The 22,778-nt window shown below is 39.1% G+C and overlaps 1 protein-coding gene across 1 annotated transcript in view; it reads right to left on the bottom strand.

Annotated features, from left to right (window-relative positions):
- Nucleotides 1–5,914: 5,914 nt before the first annotated feature.
- The window catches only part of LOC308137179 (contactin-associated protein-like 4), a gene marked incomplete at both ends in the record, with an annotated part of 104,882 nt that continues 88,018 nt past the window's right edge, over nt 5,915–22,778 (bottom strand). Inside the window, 7 exons of the mRNA XM_080505756.1 lie at nt 5,915–6,111; nt 6,907–6,978; nt 7,416–7,631; nt 15,295–15,382; nt 16,172–16,305; nt 20,432–20,656; nt 22,054–22,293. Coding sequence (XP_080361882.1) covers nt 5,915–6,111; nt 6,907–6,978; nt 7,416–7,631; nt 15,295–15,382; nt 16,172–16,305; nt 20,432–20,656; nt 22,054–22,293 — 1,172 coding nt within the window. The remainder of the gene's footprint in view (nt 6,112–6,906; nt 6,979–7,415; nt 7,632–15,294; nt 15,383–16,171; nt 16,306–20,431; nt 20,657–22,053; nt 22,294–22,778) is intronic.

Raw genomic sequence — 22,778 nt, 5'->3', positions numbered from 1 at the left:
ACTGTACAAAAATACAAACTATCCCATGCGTATACAATTCCATCTTCTACAGAGAGGAATTATCAGTTCGCCTTATCACAGCTATACCAGAGAAACCAAAACAAATGACACCAGACAAATGCAGAAAGCCGTGATTGATGCCATTATTGTAGCCGTGTGTGAGCAGGCTGGTGACCAGCATGAGGAGCAACAAGGCTGTTAGGATTTTGGAGGGAATTCAAACGACAGATGTCTTTTTTTTCGTCATACTTCATTTAATAATTTCATCTACCAAACAATACTCAAAAAGAAACAGTGACAGAATGAACACTTTTGCATTGGCAGGCAAGATTAACAACTTTTGTTCATTGGCTTAACTCACAAATGTAGTGATGTGGCTCATCTCGCAGAGGTTTGTTCTTTACAAATGTAATTTAAAACAAACTGACTGACTGTAGGCCTGTTCACACAGCAACGATAGTGAAGTGAAAATGCAAAACTAGTTGGGTTTCGGCTGTCCGATTACACAACAGCAGTGGTCGGAGGCACTGAAAACACAACTTTTTGTAAAAGGCTCACAAGGTAGAACTTTTCAAAAATGTTGGCGCTTTGGCGTTGTGTGAACGGGCAAAAACGTCACTTTCTGGAATCGCTTGGGTGCCGTCCTCAGTAGACGGTGGAAATGCTGCTACTACACATGCACACTACTGACGTGGTAAATAGTTCTTCTGCTCATGTGCAAGTAGATCGACAACAACAAAGGTGGCCTCCAGAGTGACATGACTCCCACGAAGCGTAATGTGTTCTATCGCACACATTGTCACGCCGACGGTGAGTTTAAAACAACACAAAAGAGTCAATCGTCGTCTCTTCGAGTGGCTGAACAGGAAGTTGCCGCTGACAGGTGGTATCGTGTCCTCATCAGGAGTCCCAGAGGTTTGACTTAAGTGCAGCCTGAACACAGCTTTGATGAGATGGAGTGAAAACACCTGTGTGAGAGTGCAGTGTGTCACGGCTTTTCATCAGTGTTGCCGTCTGTCTCTCTTTTCCTTAACTGATGTGAGATTAGAATAGATATTAACTGTATCGCATAGAAGTGGAATCAAACATAATTTCATGTTGGATGCGACTATTCATTCTTTCTTATACATTTTGATGTTTGTGTATCTGAAAATCAAATTCAGGCTTCGGACCAGCCGACCTTCAGCTCTGATTAATGGCCACATCAACTGCGCAAACATCAAAGCTCCTTTCTGTTCACAGGATGAATGTTTGACACATGTTGATTCTTTTTGGAGATGTTTTATTTCTTAATACATTTTTGTCTTTGCATATTTTGACCCATTTATGTCCTGGAAAAAGTCCCAAACTGATTCGCAATTCATTTGAGACTTTTATAACTTCTTAAATCTAATTGGCTCACTATATAGCAACATTTCACAAAGTTATTTAATTTGACTTCATCGTCATATTTGAGTGTGCCCACATGCAATGTTGACATGATGAAGAACTCAAAGCTAAAATCACAACACCCTACTCAATATATGTCAATTCACACAGTGTTTTTTTCTTTTAAAAATTGTTTGACAAGGTGACACAAATGACAGTGAATAATTTGATGGCCTGACAATGACTTTACCATGCTGAGAAATTATTTCTTTTTCTCTCTTTTTTCATAGATGGGATGTATGCAACCTTTTCAAATCTTGCTCATCTCAAATTCATATTACACTAAATTACAACATCAAATGAGCATTTACTTCAGTGTCAAGGTTGTTTCTTTTGAATTCCTAAATCTTTTAGAGACGGGCGTTCCTTTGGTCCTCCTAAGACATTACTTGCATCTCTGCACACTCAATTACTCAGCGTTCTTTATCATCGCTTTACAGACAGAAGCACATTAATACCCATCTATAATGCCATGTATTACAGAAAGACAACACTCCCATAAAGTTTGGAAGCAACAACAATCTGTAATGTAAATTTATGTAAATTTAATTTGCTGTAGAGAGGGAAAGTGTTGCTGCGTTTCAGCTTCATTTAACAGGGAAACAAAAGAGTCCGGCTGCCTCTGAACACTGGCTTTCTGCTGCTTTTCCTACGATGCTTCTCGTCTTTTCCTCCACTAGCAGCTACCAACTTCATTTGAGTTTTAATGCTATAAAACTTTATTTTAAGCCCATCAGTGGTTATTACGAGTACATTTCTGTTTGTCATGACGTGCTTCACCAGCAATATAAATGTGATAAATCCCTTCGGTGTGACCAGAGGCAACACAGGGAGGGACTCAGACGCACAGAGGGAGGTATTAAGTAGTTGACTGAAAGACTGTATAATTTGCCCACTTCAAACCAGATGAGTATTTATTAGCCTTTAACCTCCATTAGAATAAAACCAACAGCCGACTTCTTACTTCTTACATCTTCATTTAAACTGTTGGCATCACGGCAGGCAGATTTTCACAGGACTGGCATGCTGTTGAGCAAGAAAAAAAGAGTGTAAACATGTGCTGACAGAGTTTGGATTTTTATAGGTTTGAAGCTGCTGAGGAGAAAATACTACATGGACGTGTGTTTGCCGAATGCATTTCATCACCAACTGGATACTTCAGACATTTAATTGCAGATGTACTGTTTAAATGTGTATGTATGTGTGAGCAGATTAATTTTGCATTAATTTGCATGCATATTAGGTCAAAATCTGAAAATTCAATGAAGCATTTTAAAATATCGTTTTGTTTTCGGTAGCCTGGTGTTGCAGGAGTCCTGCCCGGCTCGATTCTGGAGCCGAGCTCTCTCTGTGTGAATTTTGTGAGCTCTCGCTGTGCATATGTGGCTTTTCTCTGGGTAATGTGAGGATTGGTTTGTAGAGTATATGGTGACTGGGGTGTGAGCGAGTGATTCATTGGTGACTTATTCCAACTGTACCCTGCATTTCAGTTACTGTCAGCTGATACTTGGTAAAGCAGGTACAGAAAATTAATCTTTTGTTTTCCTTACAAATGATCTTCAACCCCTTCTTTTTTTAAGACTCAAATGAAATTCTGTTCATCTTACCAGCAAAATAATACAAATGTATTTTGTAAACATGATTCACATTGTGAATGACGAATGAAAAACAATCCATTTTCATTCGAAAAAATATAAGCAGAATAAAAAGATACAGATGATGAATATAACATTGTACAGTGGTGAATAAATGTTTGATATTGATTAATTTTCATTTAGAATGATTTTAATCGACTCTATGCAGAGCACCTATATTGTAGATCCTACAGTACAAGCACTCACGTCTATTACCACAACGATGTGACAACGGTTCAATGAACTGCAGTTGTTTTGTCACTAACTAGATGCTCAACACAAACTGAGAGACAAACGAGGAATCCACAAAGGCTTAAAGGTTTAAATGTTTAAGGGGAAAAGGAGCTGAGGACACAAAATCAATATTGCAAGTTATCATCCTTGTTAGCATCTTCATTTCCAAAATGACAATAATGAATTAATGATAACAAAGGACATTAAAAAAACTATTGTGTGACACATAAAAAATAAGTGGTGCCAGATGTGGAGGAATTCTATAATTTGGGTAGATAATGACAACGCATTAGACGTCCACCTTAAACTTGTTATATGATGACAATTATGTGTTTTGTTCCTTTGTCTTGGAAATAGCCCTGATAAATGTTTTTATTTTCAAAACTCTGATAACATACAAATAATATTACATTTAATAATGGGCCCCAGAAACTGACAATAAGCACATATGGGGCATGTTGAGTAGCATATTAAATTGTTATACAGTTGTACTAAAGACAACACGTCGACAAGACTTTATAACTTCTTATAGAAATGCATTGAGAAATATGTCTCAAACAGACACATTTTAGGATGCATGGAAATTTGCCTTTCAAAAATTGTTTCTATAAGTTAATATTGTGCCTGTGAGTTTTGTGTTTCGGCGTAAAAATAAATCTTCACGCGCGAGTACATAATTGAGTATCCTCCAGAGGGTTAATGGTTGGAGTAATCATGGGGACGACTGTCAGCTCAGGGTCACCAGGCACAGTTAGTTAGAAGATGGATGGGTTGGTGAAAGGGTTTGGGTGTCGGCCATACAAAACACTTTTTCACAGTTGTTGAAAAACCTGTCTCAGATTCCACTTCAATGTTTGTCTCATGTTAATAAAGTCATTCACTTTTGTGTTTTACACTTTCCCTACATGACAAGCATGTGCCATCTTTTTAGCTAGTGGATGTTAGCAATAGCAGTAGATCGGTTCATGAATATAGTTGTTTGAGCTCAGTGTCCACTAAATAGTCGAGAGACAGTTTTAAGTATTAAAAAGAAAAGGTTGGCAAAACTCAAAAATTCAAGGCAACAGACTTCCATAAAATGTTAATTTTAGCAACTTAATTAATCCTCAACTTACAGTGAGTTGCAGACACATGTTTTTTGTGTTGTATTTACTTAAATATGTTAACTTATTGAAAGTTACAATAACTAAACCTCTTTTTGTTTTTTCTTTGTAAATTATTCCGCAGCTTTGAGCAACTAAACTTTTTTTTTATCTAGTTTACCTTTGAGGCGGTTTGGTTGGTCATCTCCCATTTGATAGATTGCCAGTTTGATTCCCATCTCCACATGTCGAAGTGCCCTTGCATGGTCGCCACCCCATTGGCGTGTGAATGTGATTAACAGTGTAAAGCGCTTTGGGGACTGCCTACGCGGTGGAAAAGATAAATATGAAAAGTGAAATCCATTTATCATTTGAACCAGTTCAAGCTATTCTTTGGACTTGAATGAAAATAAGTTAGTGTTAAAAATTGGGTGTGATAAAACGTTTTAACAGTAGTGAATATTACATACTTCAGTATTGAAAAAAACATTTTAAATGACATGTTGTGTGCTTTCAGTGTTTTCCATGATTGTTGTGCCGAGACAGTCCAGAAATAAGCAGTCAGGGTTAACATTGGCCGGATTTACTATCATTGCATCATATTTTTTTCATTGTCAGCTTTTGTGACTTTTTTATATTCAGTTATTTAATTTAGTCTTCATTTCAGTAAAGACACGCATTCCAGCAAAAGTAAAGGGAAGTGGCAAACACTATGCATTCGGAATCTTTGCTACTTAAAGCTACGCTTGTTTGAAAAAAAATGATCCATTTCATTGTAAATATGTCATTTTGATCTTAAAAGAAAAATAAATCGGTCTTCAAACAATTGCAACAAAGTCTGGATGTGAAGCTTTAGAATTACTTTAATTTAATATATACAGCAGGATCTGAAATCAAGGTAACTGTAACAGCTGGAGTTTGTTTGACGGTGAGGATTTGACCCCATATGTGAACCATGCATGCCAGTCCTCCAGTCCGTTCAGTCGCTACTCCCACATTTAGAAACCCCTTGTATGGCTCAGACATGCCATTCACAGAAGAGCATCCTCCTCGTAGAAAAGTCATTTTCTATGAATAAAAGATAAAAGTCGAGAGTGGAACAAAGGGGCTTTCTGATCATAGCATGTGGGCTTCTTTTGATTGTGTGTGTGTGTGTGTGTGTGTGTGTGTGTGTGTGTGTGTGTGTGTGTGTGTGTGTGTGTGTGTGTGTGTGTGTGTGTGTGTGTGTGTGTGTGTGTGTGCTGGGGGTATAAATCATAGGATTTTGAGAAATATACTAATAAGCACACAAAATCACAGTTTTAACATTTATATTTACATCCTTAAAATCAGGAAGTCCCACTTTACGGGATCCACTTTGTTTCATACGACATGTACAATTTTTTTACAAAAAAAGGGGGAACGAATAAAATCAAAGATTGTTCTTCATTGCTTAAAGGGCCCCCGGTACTACTGACTGAGGTGCTCTGTGGTGTAAAGCCCTGTTTGCTTCAAGTCTCGACGTCTTCCCATAGGACCGAGAGGTCAGGGCTCCTGCTAGATGAAATATTCCTTGTGGTTTTCACTGGGGGCGCTTGGAGAGTCCGCCTGGCTGCCCAACTGGAAATCGTGGCCGTCTTCAGGCTGAGCTTCTTTTACTTCCTGGTTCTGATATGTCTGTTTTCTGCTGCAAATGAATCTGACCATGACTGCTAATATGGCCACGGTGACAAAAATCACCACAGCTATTCCCCCTGGAAAATCCAACAGATAAAAAGATAATTAAAACCGCTGTGCAACCGTCACTTGAAGGCAATTAAAAATAGTTCACATTCTCTTTTCCATGAAACAGAAATTTTGCATTCCTTTTTATGTCTGTGCAATAAATACAAAGTGGAAACAAAGAGCATGGCTGTCTGCAAAGTTTAGAAAAACGCCCACCAAAACTTCTTTAGCACATTTTATTTTATAACACTTTTTTATTCATCAGCCGAACAGATGAATCTGCTTTCAGCAGCAAGTTGATCTCTTGGCTGTCAATAAAATGACAAACTTGATAATTACCGTAATTTGGAACTATTGAATATAAACCCCATCCACCAAATTTAAAAAAGAAAGGTCGAAATTCCGCAATGCACCTGAACGCATCACCCATGTATTGGCTACATGAACCTCATTAACTGTAAAAATTCCATAAGTTAGCGTGTCATTGTTTAAGCCACAGAGTTCAAAGTGTGTGACGTGCCGGATAGTCCAGAAATTACAACATACTCAAGCTGTGGAATAAGAGAGGACTTGTCAAAACCTGCTGATTTCAACCTATTTCTAGCTGCCTTTTTTATTAGGATGTATACAAAAGACAAAGGCCTCAATCTGGGGGAAAATGTTTAAAAATAATGAGTCACACACACATAAAAACCAAACAAAACAAAACAGGAGAAGCCTGTGGGCGTGAATAAGTTTGATAGTTAGGCTGCATCTCGCCTGAAGTTTTCCACTAAGTGAATGGAAAATGTAATGAAAAGCTGCAGTAAGATGGATAGCATTACCTCCAATAAGAGCTGAGTCGCTCCTGATGGTGTTGACTAAAGGTTGACGAGGATCCACTGAACCAGGTTGGTCTGCATACGGGTGCAGCATAAAGGGCAAAGATGAGAGGAAAACCAAAAGAAGGAAAAAGGTTTTTGGTTTTTTGGGGGGTTTTTTTGTTGTCGGTTTTTTTTTTTTTTTTTTTAGCAAAATGAATCAAATGAAAACATGCAAAGACAAAAGAGGAACAGAGAGCAGAGTTGACTTGAAAACCATCAGTCAGTGCAGGCAGAGCTCTCTGGAAGCCTCATCACAGCCTTAAAGGAGTTCACTGCAGTTGTCTGACTAATGTCTTATCTCATCTGTCACTGCACCATCACTGTCTGCTATCCAAGGAGGATGCTTAATGAGCCAATGCAAAAGTCAAATGAACTGCCGTAAGAATAATATTAAAGGCGTGGCAGACAGATCCCCTGATAGGGAGAAGGAGCGCCATGTCTATTGAAGAGGATGTGAGGTTGTCTTGTACCTGATAAGGAGTGTGTGGTTTCTGCTGCGTAGGGATTTTCCGTAGAAGAGGAGCCACAACTTGATTGGAGCAGTGGGCCAGTGACAGTAACGGGGCTGTCAGGATGGAGCAGAGCAGCTTTCAGAGGGCTGATGGAGTTAAAACGAACGCCTGACAGGCAGCCAGTGAACCCAAGAGAACCAGACTCGGCCGACTCTGAATCCAATCCGTCAGACTCTGAACACAAGGAGACACAGGGACAGACAGGGAGAGTTGGGACAGATTTATTATCAGTGCAATCCAATTAAACATCTGAAATACTGCCGTGATAGGAATGTTTATCTTGATGAAACATTGTTATGATGATAAGTGGTATTTACGTTTCTCAGTTGAAATAAAATCCTGATAAATGATAATGATAGCAACCACATATTATGTCTGAAGACAGAGCTTAAATATTTCAACAGTTACTCTGATAATATTCATATAGTCCACCACTATTAATGGCACTTGAATCGTGAGCAGGATGAGACCAAACAAAGACAGGTTGTTATTTCAGAAGTTGTTTACGAGGGAATTAAAACTGTAAAGTAATCTAAAGTGCTAAATGATGAGTCTTCACAGGTATCCTGATGGGTTTGCAGTGACAACAATAACTTAGCCCAGTGGGTTTGAATCTGGGCACTTCTGTATGGAGTTTAGAAGTTCCCTGGTGAATGCATGGGTTATCTCTGGAATCCTGCCCTCGCCCACAGTCAGCTAGAACACGATAAAGCGGTGGAGAATATGGATGCGTGGATGTGAATCCTTATCATTTCTGTCTGCCTCAACTCATTGACTACGCGAGACATTAATTTACTCACCCTTGTGTGTCTCATTATTTATTGTTTCTGAGGGTTTTCATTTGTCTCTTTTTCTAAATCTAATTTTATGACTAATTAAAAGCCAATGAAAGCCATTTGAGAACTTCTCTGCTGCTAATACCTTGTACAAAGTGTTACAAACACTAGTGGAAAGTTATCATTGTATACAACTATTGCAGGAAAAACTGAAAAAATAAAACATGCCAGACATTTTTTTTTTTGAAAAGTTGATTTAGGTTGCATCACATACTTTGACCCTTTTAAGCTTTAAATGCAAAAAAAAGATGAAACAAAGTGTTTCCTTTTGTTAAAAAAGGAAGCTCCATTTTAATAGTGAAGTGCCAGACCAAGCAGTATTAAATTGCTGATAACCAACATGCTCAAAGCGCACTAATGAAGACTGAAAGGGTAATTAAACTGTACAATAAGAAAAGTGTGTGGTAGAACAAGTAGAGTCTCAGCAGTGATAATGGTGCCAGAGGGAGGGCAAACAGGTCATTAAAATCAATTTATTCACCCTTGAGCATGAGTGAGCTGAACAAATTTATTGGCAGTCTACATGATTGTTTTCCTTGGGAACAACTGCAGTTTGTAGCCTGAAAGTGTTTTGAGAGTTTGGAGTCATCAAAACATGATGTTTTATTCTCTCCATAAATATCCACAGCATAATTAGGTCCATCTTATTTTTACGAGACATGGACTGAACACAAAACTGGAACTTTCTAGCCCTCAACACTTGCATGAAAAATAGACAAACCTGTACTATCTATTTATTTGATCCGTCATTTTCAAACATTCCTTCAACAGATACTTTTGCGTCACTGTGCTACTGCCTCTCATTTGTTGCGCATACCTTCGGAAGCAACTACCTTTGGGTCTTCCTCGTGTTCGCAGTCTTACTATTTATGACACCAGGTGCTAAATAACAACCAGACACAACTATGAATGTTGCTTCGGACTATAATAACTCAGTGCAATTTGATTACAGAGCAGCACACCACTGGCGAAGAGAGAGAGAGTGAGAGAGAGAGAGAGAGAGAGAGAGAGAGAGAGAGAGAGAGAGAGAGAGAGAGAGAGAGAGAGAGAGAGAGAGAGAGAGAGAGAGAGAGAGAGAGAGAGAGAGGAGAGAGAGAGAGAGAGAGAGAAACTTTCCATCAGATAAATAGTGGCACAGTAAAAAGAAGCTTATCAACTGCATAACATCAGATAAAAAAATTGAAACGCAATATGATAATAGGGGAAAAAAAGGTTGATTTGCAGTGTAGCTCTACTTATAATAATCCAAGAAAAGGCATGAGGGGATTATGGTGGGATAGGAGAAGAGCTAAACAGCTGTATTGCTTGGTGTCTTATTCGTATCAATTCTTTATTGATCACAAAACAAACTGCAGCATTATTTCCACAGTTGGCTGTTACTCTTTTTTGACAAGATAAACCGCATGCAAGCAAGATTGTTTCTTTTCCGGATACACAGTAATCCAAGAAAATGTAATTAGCTTCATCCAACATGCAGGCACACAAATGTAACCAGCTTTGACATGTTAAATATTTAGCATGTGCTGATTGTACAGGCATATAAGTCAACAGTAAAATCACTCTGTAAGTATTTGTGCAATAGTGAAAAAGATAGAATTAAACAGTTACAATGAATAGTTTTCATTCAGGCCTCACGGGGAGAACACTTTGTTTAAATATTCCAGGCGTTGGACCTTTTAGCCTGGAGTTTTCATGTTCTCCTCATGCATGGGTTTTCTTTGGGTACTCCCATTTCCTACCATTGACCTGGTGGTGGACGCAGTCTTTCAGTCATTGTACTGTATGATCTGTTCCAACCGCGAGCAAAGCTTATTGAGATAAAGCAAGATAGACAGTTGGATTCTCAATAGAGAATATAAAATACATAAAATGCTTTGGTAAAACAGGCCAATTTTCCATTAACACGTAGTCTAGGTTTTGTGCGGGACCTTTCTTATTGAGCCAAACCCAGTTACTGATGGCACTTGGCCTGTATCAGTATGCTGAAAAGATGCTCTCTCTCTCTCTCTCTCTCTCTCTCTGTCTTTCTCTCTCTCTCTCAGCCTTCATTCCCTCCTGGTCCATTAGTTGGGCTGATGGATGGCAGGACTGGCAGGGAGTGGCAGTAAATCAACAATCTCACTACCTCTCAGATACTAATATGACTGTGAGGCATCTGGCACAGCATCCGGGCAGCTGGGTCACCTGCTAACATGGCCTGGGTCAACAATGACAAAACTGAGGAGGGGGACCTATAAAAAGTGACATCCTCATGGTCTCAACTTGCTTTCACCAAAACTGGGAGGAAAATCTCTCCAAGCTGGTCAATCGGTGACTTTTGACTAAATTTGACTTAAGAGTGCAAATGCTGTAATGCTTCTACATTGATGAGTATTTTTCCAAGTCGCTATATCATTTGAATGTTAAGGACATTTCACTCCATGCAATCCATGTATGTGCTACAAATTCTAATACCAATTCACTATTGTGCAGCACCTACAACTACGATTTAAATTAATATTCAAATACTTTGATTTGCTTTTTACCCAACGTCTTATTTCTCCCAGCAGAGCAGATATTTCTGTTGAGATTGGCCGAGAAGTTAAAGAAGCAAACTTGGGATTTGAGGTTTGCAGGCCAGAATCCCACAGCTGACAAGTTACTACCGTGGGTCCATTGATCCCTAACTGCTCCCAGTGGCCCCTCACAATGGGTTAAATGTTGGGTTCAAAGTTCACAGTGTGTGTGAGACAAATAAAGAGTTATAAAAAACAAGATACTTTTTAAAATACTTTATTATAATGGTTGTGTAATGCTGATAGGTTGTGGCTGAGTTAATTTGTTTCATTTCTGGTCTGGTAGTGTTTTCTATATGTTCCTGCTGTGAATTATGAGAAAGATGATGCGTAAAGTCTTAACATTGCAGCAGTTTCAAGCAGTTTGTTATACTTCTTTCCTTCTTTCCCAAGCTCATAGGTCTGTCTGAAAGTTACAGCGATGCTTACATATTTTAATACAGTAATAAACTCCATTTCAATAAAATGTGATTTATTTAGCTGGATGGGTAGCTGGCTTCTGGTGGCAGCAAGGCCTTCACAGTAAAACATCAGGACAGCCAGAAGAAGAAAGAATATCAGCATCCTGTGCAGCGACATGGGCTCAGTGGAAGTAAAGTCGAGACTACAGAGACCCCTCGACTGACTCAGCTAACAGGAAACAAGAATGTGGGGATGATGATATAAATTCAGGCTCAGCTCACAAATCATTCAGCTCAAAGGCTAGTTTGGCAATTGTTACGGCAAAACACAAAGCCTGAAGCAGCACAGGCGAGAGCTGCACACTTGGGAAAAGAAATTGAGCTAAACGCGAAGCAGACAATCTCTGAGCTAAATGCGGCATAATTACAGCACTTTTTTGTATGTTCATGAATAAACACTGTCCCATTCAGTTAAATGAATAAATGAAATGAAAAGCATTTAAGCTTCTCTCGACCTTATAGTTGAATAGGAAATGAATGCTATCAAAGCAAAAGCAAAACCTTTGGAGATCAATATGTCTGATATGAACAGTAAAGTCCACAGCAACACTCCAGGCTAAAAAGACAGTATTAATATAAAGTAGCTGCTTATGTTTCAGACCAACATGCACACTGCTGACCTGCCTCCCACCATAGAGGGCTGCCACATCTCCCCAAGAGTTTGTTCTCAACACGCAGAATTTAAAAGGCAGTGCGCAACACAATTACTACTTCATCCTCATGACGCCGTTCCAGGCCCACAACAGACAAGAGTGTCACTGCATACCTTTGTTCAGTGTACCACCCTAGACACCCAGACAAAATTCATGTTGGTCTTTCATTCCAGCACGCCACATGAAGGAGTGCTGCTGCTTAATGAAGTTCCACTCACTGGCCGAGCCTTCAAGAACTGCTTGTTTGGTACGCTAATATGATTCAGGGAGGTGCAAGTAACTGTTCCAGCTTTGTTGTAAAGAATGATCATAGGGACTTCCTTCACTTCCCAGAGTACAGGGACAAAGATTTGAATTATGTCAGTACAGGGAGTCCACCTCTTGTGTACTACCATGGCTGTATAATATACTGACTATGGAGAGAAATGACGTTGCAAAGAGATTCATTGACCACAGGTTTTATGCAGACGATGCTCTCACATCTTTTGGTAAAGAAGAATAGGCCATCGGTGTGTTGAGTTGGGCACAGCAAATGCTTACAGCTTCCAACTTCACAGTGCACATTAGGTATATTTTCTTCTTTTCCTATTGTCTTATTTCTTCTTTTTGTCCATTTGTCAGCTCGTCTCAGCATAAACCTCGAGAAGTGAGTGTTTAGGTAAGGAGTGTTTGAGATGGGATTCCATCACCTAATATGGCTGGACACTCTGTCCATGAGGCTTGTGTATTCTCTTCCCTAATATGAAACTATACAGTCCAACGTTCTGGGCTGGTGGAGCTTCTACCAGAATAGTATATAACAATGCAGACGGCCACTGCTCTGGGAGTCCGGCGACATCTCACAGCTCATGCAGATACAGCTGTGATCCTGATGTTACCAACCATGCTAATAAACATATTTTTATGTGCGCCCAAGAAGACATCAGAAGTCCTTTTTACTTCTCTTCACCACCCTCGAGTTGACCTCACACAAAAGACGGAACCTTACATGTTTGCTGGTGCTTCCGTAAAAGCAATTGCATCTGTGGCCTCCATTCAGGCTACAAGTCATGAAGGACAACGTGAAGTCGAGCTGTTATATCTTTGACTACATACTCCTGGAACAAAAGAAAACATATGTGTCCTGACAACTTTGATGACTACAACTGCAGCTGTCATGAATGCCAGACATCTTGTCTTAGTGTCACCACATCCAGAGTTGCCTCACGCAATACCTCTTACCCTGAACACCAGCTGTACTTTAATGATGTAGAAGAGAAATGAAGATAGTTTCAAAACTTGGCAGAGGCTTTTTGAACCTGATAGATAAGTTAATATCTCAGGAAACTAGTTTCATCACAAATTACAAGGAAGGAAACCAAACATGTTGTTCTTTTGAAAATGAACAGGGATGATCGTACCGTGTCCATTGTTTTAAAATCCATTCCGTTGGTAGTTGGAGTGGTGCGTAACGTTGGTGTAGGTTGTTAAAGATGAAACAAGAAAACCCTCTCTTGTCCAGATAGAGATGCAGTATTGGTCCTCCATTCGAATGACAGAGTCTTGTTTGTTAGCATGAGATCATCACTGATCCCAAATCCCACAAGCATTTCTATTTGAATAAACTGAGTGAAGTTCAGTTAAACTCTGAATGTAGCAAAAGCCTCAAATAGACCAAACACAACACGTGATGAGCTTCAGAAACCCCATACCCTGCTGCTATCTTGATGCCTTTAGACACCAAAAAGCTGTCGGGGGTGCTTATCAATTGAAAACACCACCACAGTAATCCAGCCTGCAGTTTATTGCATTGAGCCCAGCATGTGGCATTGTTGGGGAAATTGTGCCACAGAAAATGTCACAAGCATGCCATTTGGAATCAACTTTTGGTCCTATAAAATACCATCACGATGGCAAAGTGAATCTCACAATAGTTAAAGTATTTATTATGCAATTATAAAACTTTGCACAGAGCAACAAAAGCTTTGCTGTAGCTGATTTCCACATTTTAATATGACACATTTTCGCCACAAAAATGTACTTAGTCATTTTCTCCCACATTGAATAAAAATTGAATGACAGAAGTTTAGTTCATCTGAGGAATGAGGAATGCCATTTACATATGACCTGGATATCGCGACATAAACCTGCACTATAACACTGATAAAGTTGATGTTCAAATATAAAATCAAAAGTATTTAAAGTTCATGTCAAAATTTTCTGTGAAAATTCTAGCTTGGCTCTGTGGTCAGTGTTAAGTAACCGATCAATGTTTGCAAACAGATGGGGGTTTCTTTGCATACTTTTTTTTTAATTAGGTTCAAGAGGCTCACCAGTTGGACTACAACCAAGAGAGTCAACCATGCATACAATCATGACAGATCTTTGAATATTTATTAAGCAGAAAAGATTTCCTCTAAAGATACATATAACTCTGGTCGATACCTAAATCTTTTTTTTTTTTCCAAGACATAGATCACTGAGAATTGAGGGCTAATGCAGCAACTGCTGAAAAGCAGGGTTCCCCATCTTTCCAAGACCCAACACAGAGACAGGCAAGCACGCACACATCCAATTCAGAGACACCGATCAGAGTAGTAAACCTGTGTTTGGCTTCGACAAATAAGACTAAGTACCAGAAGAAAACCAACAGAGGCACAATATTTTTCATCAGCATCAGGAACCCACTATTTCTGAGGACAATTTGATATTATGAAGAATGAATTGTCAAAAAAGTTGCTTAAAACTGATCAAATCTCTAGGTGATTCATCTGCTCTGCAGATGATAATGGAAATGATACTAAAGAGCATTGTTCTGGCACACAGACACAAGGTTGAACTTCACTGTCTGACTTCCTGGTTTAGTCTGATTTCACCCACAGCAGCTGAGACTTATTGGTTGTTATGCCGAATAGCGAGGTGCTGACTCCAATCTTCCAAGTAATTTGTTCTTTTCAATCTCTCCTCATTACCATACAAAGTGAAGGACCTTTTCTGATGTTATTACCATTACAGCTGTCTGAATCCTCGCTCAGCGAGAAAGATACAAAGACGTGATTAGTCACTGCTTTTATAACACCAAATAGAAGTGCACAAACATGCTGTCTTTTCTTAACTTTTGGCATTAATAACACAGTATTGTAATTTACGTCTACCTGTCCACATGGCTCCAATAATGCTCCTGATGTATACAGTTAAAGGTTGCACTACCAACTTTTTCTTTAACGGCACCAAAGCTGTTGTTCAGGAACCAACTTTTCCGTTTGGTCCAACTGACGACCACGAGGCAGCGTTTCGTCACATGAGGCTGAATATCAGCTCCTGTTATTCAAATGATTCTGAGCCTCACTTACCCTTCACTCTTCCGAGAATAAGTGATTTGATGCTGTTGAATTCCACATCAGACGTCAGGTTGAAGTCCTCTCTGGCGTTGTCATCAATCTGAAATATCGTTTGTCAAGTGAAGATTTATAATAATAATAAGAGACAAGGATGGGGCTGTGAGATCAACGGATACTTGAAACAGTTTTATGTTCATAGAAGCAACAAAATTGTCCATGACAGTTTAGCCTCTGACTCTAATCTGCACATCAAAAGAAATGCAACAAACAGTATATGCTGCAAACTAAAAGTCTTTGTGGGTCATGACAAGTAGGCAGAAAAGTGTGGCAATAGTGGAGGAGGCCGATCCATGAGAGAGACTCTCTTCATAATAAACGTATCATCAGAGTCTGTGTGACATTGCTTGCAAACACAGACATTTGGTCTCTTGTGACATTCATCAATAAGATATTTTTAAATGATGTGAGTGACCAAACTGAGTTAAGAGGAGCGACAGAAATCAGGGAAACTTAAAGTACTTGAAATTAAAAAAGAAAATCACTGTTGTGTGGACTTTAACAAGGATTCTCGTCATCAGAGTAATTTTGGACATTATAAATTCACAAAAAAAAAATTCAAAGTGATAATAATGAGATCAACTATCAAACACTGGCTTTTTCAAAGCGTATATTTAAAAGTGCATACTGAGCTGAATGATCTTTAACATGAAGTGGCTCACCTTGTTTGTATTTCCCCACCAGAGTGTACATTATACGTTACAGTTTTGTGTTCTGTTGGGGGCATATCTTTGCACATCACAATCTGTTTCATTGTAGATTGAATAACATAAACATTTCTGCAACTACGTGAGCTGGATGTGATACTGTGAAAAGTGAGTTGGGTTTTCACCTGGACAGAGACGGAGTACGCTTGTCGCCTGACGGCCACTGTGTGCAGTCGACTGTCAGCCAGGTTCACCTCGCTGCTGCTCCACACCTCCACATCTCTTCCACTGTGTAGCTTGTACCTCAGCTCCAGCTCATCTTCACCAACAAACACATTTAAAAAACATAGAGACATCCGTTTTAATTGCACATAATATAATATAATATAATATAATATAATATAATATAATATAATATAATATAATATAATGTAATATAATATAATATAATATAATATAATATAATATAATATAATATAATATAATATAATATAATATCATATCATATCATATCATATCATATCATATCATATCATATCATATCATATATAATAGAATAGAATAGTATAGAACAGATATACTTTATTAATTCAAGAGGGAAATTCTTGCAGTATAGTTCTACACAGAAAAGAAAACTGAATAAATACCATAGAAGTCAAAATATCAATACGACAGAATAAAGTTAAATAAGTAATTTTCAAAACTAATATATTATATACAGGGCTAAGCCATGACTGACATAGAAGAATTCTATTAAAAAAACACAGCAAACAGAGTTTACAGGGAGGAGTTATAGAGTCACAGGAATGAAGATCTCCTGTGACTCTGTGCTGCACTTTGGTAGATTAGTCTGTTAGTGAAGGAGCTCCTGCTGTTGACCAGGACATTACGGAGGGTGAGAGTCATTGTTCAGGATGGACCTCTTTTTGGACACGACCCTCCTTTTTGGAGGCACCTCAGGCACGGAGTCCATCCCCGACCCCATCCCCACCATGTCACTGGCCTTTCTGATGAGTTTGCTGAACCTGTCGGCCACCCTCAGCCTGCTGCCCCAGCATGTGACGGAATACAGGGTAGGTGCTCTTCTTTTTGTTGAAGATGGCATTGATGTCCACAGCTGGCTGTTTGGATAACAAAGGACCGGCCTGGTTGGGATGATGCTATCCACACAGAAGGTGAATATATATCCAGTGACACATTCTGTGAAACTATTGATGTTCTCGCCATGGGGGTTCACACAGCCAGTCTGCCACCTCAAAGCACATTGTGATGACAGTGAGTTCATATTTAAAAAAATACAATGAGTTCATATTTTAAAAAATACTTTTGTCAGTGTGCAAAACAGCAATCAACCAAATAAGTCCATGCAAGCAAATTCATATATTTCTTTTGGAATATATTGAACATTGTTGAGAATGATTGTTCAAATCTTCTGAAAATTACTATAAAATACTGTATAAGGTAGGTAATAGAACTAAGACAGAGTGTCCGCAGCCTATTTTGGAGGCAGTCTCAAGGTGGAAAACCAGTAATCAGCAGTCTGTACCAAGTTTCTGTCACTTATATTTGTTTTGGAATGAAACAATACCCATATGCTCAACTACTGTTTAATCGCTAATGGTTATACAACATAGAAGCTTGTGACAGCGACAGTGGATTTGCAGCCTGTCGCAATCTACTTCAGTTTCATCTGTTTGTTTAAAACAATTGAGAATAGTTGTGCTCTGAATGCCAAGATTATAGAATAGCTCTGCCTAATTTGACATTTCTCAAGAAGATTAAATTAACAAGTTGGTAAAATTTTTTTTTGGGAGTTGTTGATGTGGAGCTGAGGATTATAGACTCACAACAGTTCGTTTTATATCGTCGCCACAACAAGAATTTTACAAAGTTGAAACAAACATTTTATGTTTCTAACGTCACGGTTTGCAACCACATAGTTTTGAGTCTTTAGTTGATTCAAGCACTTATTCCTAAGCCTGTTTACTACATTTTTTTGAATAAATCTTTTAATTTGCCCTCCAAGAGAGTGAGCCTTTTGTGTTTATGCTTCCTTCCCTGTATGAGGGTGGAGCGACTGCTGGGTGATGGAAAACATGCCTCTAACTGTGCGCTGCTTGTGATTTCTGCTAGCTTAGTCTAAAACATGCAAATGTTGTTTTATCAGAGGGCCACAGGCATGATTACTATTGCATTAACTAATTCATGGACAGGTATCTAATTCAGTGGAAGTGTTCAAGGTTGTAAATATACTTTTTTACTTCTGCTACTAAGTTTATTTACACACGATTATATAACGTTTGCCATTGTTACAAGAAACCGTGAATTATCAGGAAAAACACATTTATTTGTAATGGGATTAAAATTCAATTATTCAAAATCACAGAACAGCATCATTATACCGCAATGGTTGCAGATCAAATGTTTGCACACCCTAATCCTTACTGTGGCGTAATACACCCTGTTACCTTGATGACAACTTACGGTCTTCTGTGCTAGTTGTTAGCAATGAGCTGTTTTGATCTATTTGTTGGTGAAGCGGCTAATTCTACTGGCCAAATTCCCCCAGATCCTGTTAATTCTTTATTTGTCTTTCATGGACCGCACTTTTGAGTTGTCTAAACCAGATCGATGGTCTTGAGATCAGGAGACTGTGATGGTCCCTCCAGAATCTTCACTTCACACACAGGATAATTCAAGTGTATCCCATGGATCAGCCTGATGTATTATTTTTCATTATATTCTCAGTGCATCTGTAGCTGACATGTTAAAACGTCAGAGAACCAGCTCCACCATTCAGAGTGTCCTTTTCATCACATGCCTCGTCGATTCCCCTCCAAACACAGGGTTTACAACTGGAACCAGAGAGTTCCACTTTGATCAGTTTTGGTTCAGGTGCTGTTTGCTACATTTTAAGCTCAGCTTTTCGTCGTATTGGTCGTAACAGCCTCTTTTTCTGGAAACACAACCACTTCATATTTGTTCAAGTACAACCTTTTGGTTGATCTTCAAAAAGCTTCACCTTTCCTGGAGGCTTTTCTTCGCTTGGTTTTGATTTTTAATGCAGCTGTAGCAGAAATCTTTGCTGTTCCACTACAGTATGTCAACATGTACACAACAACCTTTATTTTTATACTTCTTTATCAGAGTTCAAACACTACTCTTTTCAAATCTTGTTATATCCGTTTATCCTGATTTATAAAGTTCAACTACATTTTCTCACAGGTTGCTTTGACAGTTCTTTTGAGTTCCCCTTAATGAAAAGCGTGATCTCTCAAGAGCTAAAAAACTCACTGACCACTACTCCACACATATTTATTCAAATTACTTGAGACACAGGCATATGCACTCACCTTGAATGGCCATTTATAAATAACTAATCATCATTTAAAAATGCATCACACTATTATGTGATGATAAATGGTATTCTAATGCATTCTGGACTACTAGAACATTGTGACATTGTGACATGTGACTACATTTTGCTTCTTAACAGTGATATATTTCCTTTTCTGCCTGATACGTTGCTGATGCATCCTATTTTGCTTTGATTCAATGTTGTCTTTTTTCTTTTAAGGTAATGGCTTCTTTTCATTAGTTATGGTTTCTACCTGTATCTGACTCGCCTGACTCCAAACTTCACTGCAGATACTTGTGCAAACCCCCTGTAGCTGGCACATTGCGTCTATCTGCACCTGTAGACTGAACTCTGAAATTGTTTCTATTATCCCCTTATTAGTTTTTAATTGAACATTGGAGCTTATTTGTTATCTGCATGCCACCTATATCTCGATCCCAAGGCCTTAGTCTGTCACAGTCACAGATACTTGAAATGATGAGCTGGTTCAATCACTCTATATATAAGCAGCAATGCAGTCGTGTCTTTTTTTATTCTGGACAGTAAAACTCCTCTCTGCTTCACCATTTTCAGGATGAGTGAGATACTTACAGACCAATCAGAGGTCGTCTTTCAAAAGGTATATATCACGTAGCATTGATTGACCTATCACGTTGTCCGTTACTGGGCATAATGCAAAACTGGAAGTCAGTTGCGAATTGCGTACTCAAGATGATAATTTTCTATATTTAGGTGAAAGATAGATTTAGACAAAATTAGACGGAGAGAAGTGGTGATAGTCATTATACACATATTGTAGACGGCTTTGAGCAACCCGTCCGCTAGTTTTTTGGCCGTCTTTTCCAAAAATGTACCGTCCAAATGACGGCTGGACGGCCCGCTGCCGAAAACCATGCTTGAACACTGTGAGGCAGTAGGATGACAGACCTAATCCAGATGAAGGGAATGGGGAATTGACTAAGTAGACAATAATATGAAGTAATTGTCGGAACAACAAGACGTGGATATGGGCTTTCAAATTAAAATCAGACAAGCTGGTCTTTTATGAAACAAAAGACAAAACAAACACCCACTTGAGTCTCTTTACCTTGTTTGTTGAGGAGCAGGGTTAGGTATTCTCCATGAAAAGAGCTGACATGGAGCAGCAGAGCAGGGCTCTGACTGGTCCTGAAGCTCAGGGAGATGTTTTCTCCTCTCAGCGTGATATCAGACTGGATGGATGATGGCAAGGCGCTGCTGTTCCTGCTCAGTTCGTAGGCTTCATTGAGGATGTAGGTGATGGATGCCGTCGACTTGAAGGCAGCTGAAGCCTCTGCAAGTTGGAAAGTCAGTAACAACTGTGAGCAGTAGAACTGTCTGGTTTTCAGTATTTTAAGTTCAAATACACCCAACTGGAATGTCTTCTTGTTTAGAAAAAGCTGCTGATTTTTGAGTTGGTAGCTTGAGGTCAATGACATGTAAAATCTACTGGATGGAACCACGTCTCAGGTTTAGCATGTGAAGGATTGCCCCACACCTGCTAATCTTGACCACTGCCTGCATTTGGTGTGGAATAATAACTGTGGTGCAAAAATATATGCATTTGAATAATTAAATAAACTCCTTTTGGGAAATAATCGTGAGTGTCACGTTGACTGTTGCATTATTTCCAAAAGCAATCCTGTTAAGTGGTAAGAAGCTGTATGTTTTAGCGACAGACTCTGAGATAAAATGAACGACCACATTGACAGAAAATTAACTATCTATATTAACTCCATCAGCCTATCTCGGTCTTTGGTATCAAGATGAGGTCAACGGCTGCTTAAAAACTCCTCTTAATAAACCAAGAAACACAAGCATGTTAAAGTCATGACAAAGGTTTGATTATCTTTCTTCTGGGATTATTAAAAAAAGCAGTTTATTTAATGATCATTTCATGAATGTCACGGTGAATCAGTGAATCTTTTATGCAAAGCAAAAGTTCAACTTTTCAAGATTGTATTGGGCAATGTGGCTTTAATGAAATTATCCAACCATTACGTGGTGGGACTCCCAATATCTGATGGGCAATTAGTGTAAAATTAGGGGTAATTTACACCAGGTGTTCTGCCACATGACCGCACCAGCAGGGTTTCAGAAGTGAGGCTTTGACTGTTGTTTTTTGTCATCTTTTGTTGATTTATGTGTTTTTGAGGCATTAACTTTAGGCTTCTTGCCAGCCAGGTTTGACATGATAATTGAATTAATGAAGCTAAATGCAAGCCAATAGATCCTCTATTACTTTAGTGATTGAACTTTCCGCTTGGCTCGATTTCCTTTGTGCAGCTTAATGTGGCTTGCTGTGTCTTGGCAGCGGCGCGGTGCACTGATTCACTTCTGGGACACGTCTGCGACGCAGCGTTTGATGTGGAAACATGAACATTGTTGACAATGGCCACAAATCACTTAGTGCTTGGTGTAAATTAGATTTTAAAAGAATGTTTGCTACATTACTAAGGGATGCAATGCCATCGTTACAGTAGCCACTTTGCACTGACTTTGTTGTGGAACAAATAATTCTAAAGTCCCTATTTCAACTTTAAGAAAATATTTTAAATTTTCATTTTGAGGTGACACCCAATAGTTTTGAAGAAGTTGTCATTGTCCATCTGTAGGATAATCCCTTTGAGCTATCAGATCTGGCTCTGTGTAGTTACTGGCAGAAAGGCTCCCGTGTGTCTGTGTCTGTACCTTGATGACAGAACGCTCCAGTGAAAGCAGACTGGCCACAGTCGCAAGAGAAACCATTGGCCTTTTCCACACAATGACCCCCATTCTGGCACAGCGTGCCGTAGCTGCTGCAGTGACCCGGGCATCCAGGTCGAACCCCGGGAGTTATCTTGGCCCTCTCTTCCAGGTTCAGAGTGACTCCGTTCAGCTGCAGAGAGCGAATGCAACCCAAAAAGCCTTTCTGTCTGGATGCAGTACCTCCTGCCAAATAAAAAATAAGGAGAATCAGTGTATTGAGGCTATTTGACTGCAAGTCACATGCAGGGTATTTAGATTTTCCTAACGCCAAGTTATAATCCACCCTGAGCCAATAATGCTGAAAGGAGAAGAGTAGCAGTGTTCAAACATCAATGGATAACTGCAAATTTGTGCATTTCTCTCTGAAATTGCGATTGACAGCCACTTGTTGCCACTGCAGCACCAGGTAATGCCTGCAGGGCTGAGACAAAGTCTGGTTCTTGTTACCTTCGTCACGAACGTTGAGGAGAAGGTTGTGTTTTTACCTGCAGGAATTTATTGGTTTGTATGTGTGTAGGTATGTATGTTCCCAACTTTTTGCAAAAACTACTGACCCAAATTCCATAAAATCTTCAGGGATGAGTTGTCATCATCTAAGGACCAAGCCTTGAGATTTTGGGATCGAATAGCTCTTGGAGAGGTAAGATATGTATATTGTTGTGGACAAA

This window comes from Blennius ocellaris (genome assembly GCF_963422515.1).
Source record: "Blennius ocellaris genome assembly, chromosome: 12".
NCBI classification, from domain to species: Eukaryota; Metazoa; Chordata; class Actinopteri; order Blenniiformes; family Blenniidae; genus Blennius; species Blennius ocellaris.
This window is presented reverse-complemented; position numbering and strand designations above follow the sequence as displayed.